This window comes from Lolium perenne, chromosome 6 (genome assembly GCF_019359855.2).
Source record: "Lolium perenne isolate Kyuss_39 chromosome 6, Kyuss_2.0, whole genome shotgun sequence".
In the NCBI taxonomy this organism is placed as follows: domain Eukaryota; kingdom Viridiplantae; phylum Streptophyta; class Magnoliopsida; order Poales; family Poaceae; genus Lolium; species Lolium perenne.
Genome location: NC_067249.2, coordinates 182,053,580 through 182,058,781, shown reverse-complemented (window position 1 = coordinate 182,058,781; position 5,202 = coordinate 182,053,580). Strand labels below are relative to the sequence as shown.

Below are 5,202 nucleotides of genomic sequence, written 5' to 3'. Positions count from 1 at the left end.
CCATTCATGATATCGAGCTAGCCGAGATCCGAAGCACCCAACACACCGCCAGCCTCCAACCCCCCCTTCCGGCCTCCCTCCAACACGTGCTGCACTCCCTGACCATCTATGTTCATTCGTGTGGGACCGTGGCAACGGACGGGCATTCAACTAGTTATAATGACATGAGAGTAACTCTCTAATATTTTTGGTCTTAGCCTTTTTGGCCAAGATCGGTTTGTAAGACTTCTAAAAACCTTGTCCTTAATTAATGAAAATAGCAAATCTTTTGCCTTGTTTCAAAAAAAAATCCGAATTCTCCCAAATGTGGGAGTTAGTGGAATGTGCTATCTCACTAATGAACGTTGCACATATGAAATATCCACGTTAAGAAGAAAAATCAGTTACTTTTATTCAAAACAAGGATACACTCATATTCACATGTTCTCCCGCAAGAAAATTTACATGTCAAGTTTGCACAAGATACAAAATTCCTGTTGCCTATATCTTGGGTTTCTACTCAAAATGGTTGCTACCAACCAAGTATGGCTGCCTATGTCTATTGATCAAAAAAGAAGAAAAAAAAGATGTACACTAGTCTGTTACAAGACCTAAGGATGGTTTGGTATCCACAACTACACCAATTCTCTGGTCCAGCAATCCCAGATGTTAGAACACATGATCGGCCTATAAATTCCACCGGGCCGTAATGAGTCCTTCGCTTCTATGATCAAACATTCATTGCAGGAAGCTCTTGTTCAGGAAACATAATTGTTTTGAGAAACTCATAGGATGTAAAAAATAGCGCCCCTTGTGATACGTACATAACCAGCCTTGGAGTTAAACCCCTATAAACAAAGATGTCGAGTGATAATTTGCATGCTTCCACTAATAATTTGTCTGACAGGAACAAATACGAATTTATATCCATTTTGTACCTGTAAAGACCCCGTAATCCTTCTTGCTGAAAAATTTGTGTAAGTGCATGACGAACGCCCTCATACTTCCTAACAGGGCTGAGTGCCTAAAGAACATGAAAATATATTCAGAATTAGTTTATAGCAACCATTAGTTAAATTTTGAAAAAACTGAAGGCAAACAAGTGTCCAGAACTGAAAGAGAAAAAATGCCCAAAGCATGATTTCTTTTTGCATTTTAAAATTAAAATATAAAAGAAAGTCCACATTTCAATCTTGAGCTCCAAACTAATGAAAGAGTTCACTTCTACCCTCTAGTTGTTGTAGAAAATTCACGCGGCCATAACTGCTTTGGGTCATGTGAAGGCCACGTGGCCCCAACCTCACTGCCATGTCACGGACTTCCCATTTTTATCCATTTCTAACAAATTATCATACATTTATAGCAACTGATTAGTGAAAAAAAAAAATCCAAAAGATGAAGTTTGCCCTTGATTGTTTGTTCTTGAAAAATGTGTTTGATCATGGAGTGACATGGAGGACTGACGCCCATGTCACCTAGATCTACTTACGGAACCACCTGAGAGAGAAAAGTGAGGTAACCGGCGTGGGTTAAGACGCGGCTTTGTTGCTCAGCTAGGGCAGGCCCTTTTGTGTTGTAGTTGTAATGTTTGTTAGAGAAAATTATACCAGGAAGTTACTCATACACTGATACACAAACTGAGAGAGTTGCATAAGCATGTGTTGCATCACCTGTAACTGTACTCTTGTCTTCACAACATCGAACGGAGTTGTAATCAAAGCAGCAGTTGACCCAGCAAAACCTCCACAAAAAAGCTGAAACAGAAAGAGAAAAAGAAAGATTTTAACTGACCCGCACATTTCAAACTAGAATTAGGAATGTGCAATTCAATTAAGATCGACCTGAAGCAGTTATATTCATATATAAGGTAAGTGGACAAGTCTGTATGAACGAAAAAACTGAATGTAATGATGAGAACATGCCAATCGGTACTAGTTCAATACTGAACGCCGGAAACATAAAAAATAAGACAGTTAAACAAGTTAGGGTTCAGGAACTAACTGTCTGGCCAGAATCGAGTTTAGCATTATTAGCAGGAGAAGCATTCAACAGAATCTGCTTCAAACTCTCGTAGGCATAAAACTGCAAATTCCAAAAGAAGTTTTAACATCAAAATCAGACAGCAAAAGCAGCTGTAGAATTGAAGTTTGGGACATGGCTGTAACTGTCTGAGCTTCAAGATACCTTTACTATAGAATGTGGTATATTTCTGCAAAGAACAGCCCCCCATCCCGCATACAACGAAGTAATGCCACCCCTTTGCAAACATCCTACCAAAGCCTTCCTGATTACATGAAACTCTTATTAGAGCCTGGAGAAGGGTATTGATAAAATGCGAACAATGGGCCAAACAATTTCAAAAAGAAACATAAAGGAAGGTTACCACCATGATTCAGAACTAGGGCTGATAATTCGTATGTTTCTGACATTTCTTATTATTTATCAGCACACAATAACAATTTGCGGGAAAAAATGAATGAACAATCTAAAAAGAGACGGTGAAAATTAAATACCAGCAATTCTGATACTGTGAACCCACTTGCATCTGTTGTTTTATGCATTCGCTGGGTGTAAAAACGAACGATGTTGCAATACTAGAACAACCACCAGCAGCACAATGAGCAACGGAATGATATTCCTGAAGAGATATCAATGTAGCAACACAATGTAAGATCAAAACTCGTACCAATGAAACATTAGTAAGATATCACTTGCAAAACTAAACTGAAATCACCTTTGGCAAAGTAGGCAGAAGAGCACCCTTTACTATTTCGTAAGTTAAGGTATAAATAGCTGAAATTGGTGCAGAACAAGCAACTTTGCTAGCAAGCCCTCCATAAAGGCCTAAAACACCTGTAGAAAAAATCTACCAAGCATGAAGAATTCTAGTCATTGATGTTTCTCAACAGGAAACAGTACATGAAATAAGATAAAATTTATGGAAGATTGCTAGCATATCAATGTGCGTAAATACCATCCAAAACATTACCTCTCTCAACAAGGGTGCGCCTTAGTATGTGGTAGAAAGAATTTTGTCCAGAACTGTTAGCCTGAATAATGGTTTTCACTGTATCAACAGGATGCAGAGAAATACTCACAACTGTCCCAGCTACTGCTCCTGCAACAGCATGCTTGTTCGCAGTAATAGCACCATGAAATCGAGGCTGAAAAGATGATTCAAGCTCTGGTGAACACTTGTCTACAGAATTCTGCTGAGACATATATTCCCCGTAAGCATACTGATCTGCATTTGGTGGAACAACAGCAACACCCGCCAGTGTGCATGTCGAGTCTTGAAGCTGAATATGCTCACATGTACAGGGAACATGTTGTTCCGAGATTGTCCTTCCCTCTTTGCAAATTTCCATTTGCTGAGATGAGCAAGCTAATGAATTAGAATATTCTCCAGGGACATCTACTTTTGTGTTGGCATCGTGTACAAAACTTTGACAGGCATGTGTGATATTGGCCTCCTCATTTGAGCTGGTGCATTGATCAGCTGGCATGTTTCTTGTTTGACACTGATAGGTATCATCCCTTGCCTCGTTCATGTCCATATTGCCGGAAGCGGCATAAGTTCCTATCTTTTCAGTTTGCATGGGGCATATATCTTGGCATTGCAACAAATGCCTGTTCCCTAGTTTATTGACAAGGTACTCATATCTCCATGCAGAAGAAACACCAACCATGTTGCTGAATGATGTAAGCATCAACATCTTCTTCACTGAACTAAGTTCTTCATGAATTGACTTTGGTGTTGATAAAGAGGTTTGTAAGCTGAGGTCAGCTGAGCTTTCAGCACAGCAAGATGTCAATGTGTGCCCTTCTTGGTCCCTGCTAAAGCACGCAGGGTCTTCCTTGTGCAAGATCCCATAGCTCTCGGATCTTGGATCTGTGGCAGAAGATTCTGGCTGGCGTACAAGGTTCCAGACCCCTGTCAACGCCGATGCTAACTGAGGAGTAGTTAACCTTCTATCAGTGTATCTGCTGCCTGATAGAGTACTTTGCGGTTGATGATTGGCACCACGATCCTTTGAAAGAAACGCATCTGGGTTAAATAACTGGTGCTCATCTAACGGAAGACGATGGTAATTGATTGTTGACTTTCGAGGTTTTGAAGGTCTATGATTTGAGCTCATCCTTGACAAGCATGCAGCAAGGTGCTCGTTCGTTCATAAAGAAGTGGACTAATCAGCCGGTCGAGATCTGCAAGAGGCAGGAAATGGGTAAAGCAAATTTAGCATAGCAAAGTATAGCTCTTTATATGGTACCAAGCAAAAGAGTATCTTTCACAGGAGATCATCTGCTGACTAGAAAGGACTTTGAGCTAGGCCGTAACTGCACTACTGCAGCACCTAAGGAACGAAGAAACAACACTTAGACTGGTACAAGAGGGCACTAGATCTGACTGACGATTTACGTGTTGTACATACTGCGAATTTGAGACAGCACCACCAGCGGTAGCTGGCAAGCTCCAAAGTCCAAACCCGAAGTACTCCAATCCATGCGGCATTTGGTCGAACAGCCTACACGCGCCTCGCAAGCTATAACCTCCTGACGGACGTTTCGTCGAACAGATCAAGTGTGCCAAGACCGGCACCCGATTCGATCCGAGCGAACAAAAGGAACGGTTCTCCAAGGCACTACTACCTAGCGTTCTACGCGAATTGGGGCTGAAATGCTTCGCTTACCTTGGGAGGGAGGGAGCTCCGGATGGCGGCCTCGCAGGAGAAGGAGGAGGGCAGAGGTACGAGCTAGCCTCCGCCGCTTCTCCTTCCCCCGAGCTTGCGAGGGGGAGGGGCTATGGGCACGGCGTGGTGGGAGCTTGGACTCGCGGGTCCTTCTCCTTCTCCATGTACTGACTTTTCCGGCTGCTTCGAGGCTGCCGCTCACAGACGTGCGGCCGCAGCCAGCAGAAAGAGCATCTCCAACAGACGCGCCGCGCAGCATAAAAACGTCCGATATAGCGCACGCGGGATAGAATGTGGCGCTCCAGCAGGCACGGTAAACGGCGCGGCGCTGTAAAAATTTTAGGGCGCGCGGCTTTTTGCACAATCTGGAGCGACATATCTGGCGCGTCGGCTACAGCGCGCGGCATCGCTCGTCCAAGCGCGAAAAAGCCAACGGCTGGAAAATTCCTCCCCGCGCCTTCATTTTCCCACCTACCGCCGGCGCGAAATCCAGCCGCCGCCGGTCGACTCCGCCGCCGCCCCCGCTTCTGCG

The 5,202-nt window shown here is 43.5% G+C and overlaps 1 protein-coding gene across 1 annotated transcript; it reads right to left on the bottom strand.

The window, feature by feature from the left end:
* Positions 1 to 366: 366 nt before the first annotated feature.
* On the bottom strand, positions 367 to 4,913 carry LOC127306757 (uncharacterized). Its single transcript, XM_051337461.2, has 9 exons — positions 4,671 to 4,913; positions 2,969 to 4,185; positions 2,714 to 2,832; positions 2,493 to 2,617; positions 2,164 to 2,263; positions 1,981 to 2,061; positions 1,650 to 1,733; positions 918 to 1,003; positions 367 to 827 (listed from the first exon to the last, which is right to left on the bottom strand). The coding sequence occupies exons 2-9, from the start codon at positions 4,116 to 4,118 to the stop codon at positions 710 to 712; spliced, it is 1,863 nt and encodes a 620-aa protein (XP_051193421.1). The 5' UTR covers positions 4,119 to 4,185; positions 4,671 to 4,913; the 3' UTR covers positions 367 to 709.
* Positions 4,914 to 5,202: the final 289 nt, after the last annotated feature.

Coding starts and splice junctions, on each gene's coding strand:
- LOC127306757 (XM_051337461.2), bottom strand. CDS start 4,118: ATGAGCTCAAATCATAGACCTTCAAAACCTCGAAAGTCAACAATCAAT. Junction 2,618..2,713: donor TTCTGCCTACTTTGCCAAAG/GTGATTTCAGTT, acceptor ATATCTCTTCAG/GAATATCATTCCGTTGCTCA. Junction 828..917: donor GGATTACGGGGTCTTTACAG/GTACAAAATGGA, acceptor CTTTGTTTATAG/GGGTTTAACTCCAAGGCTGG.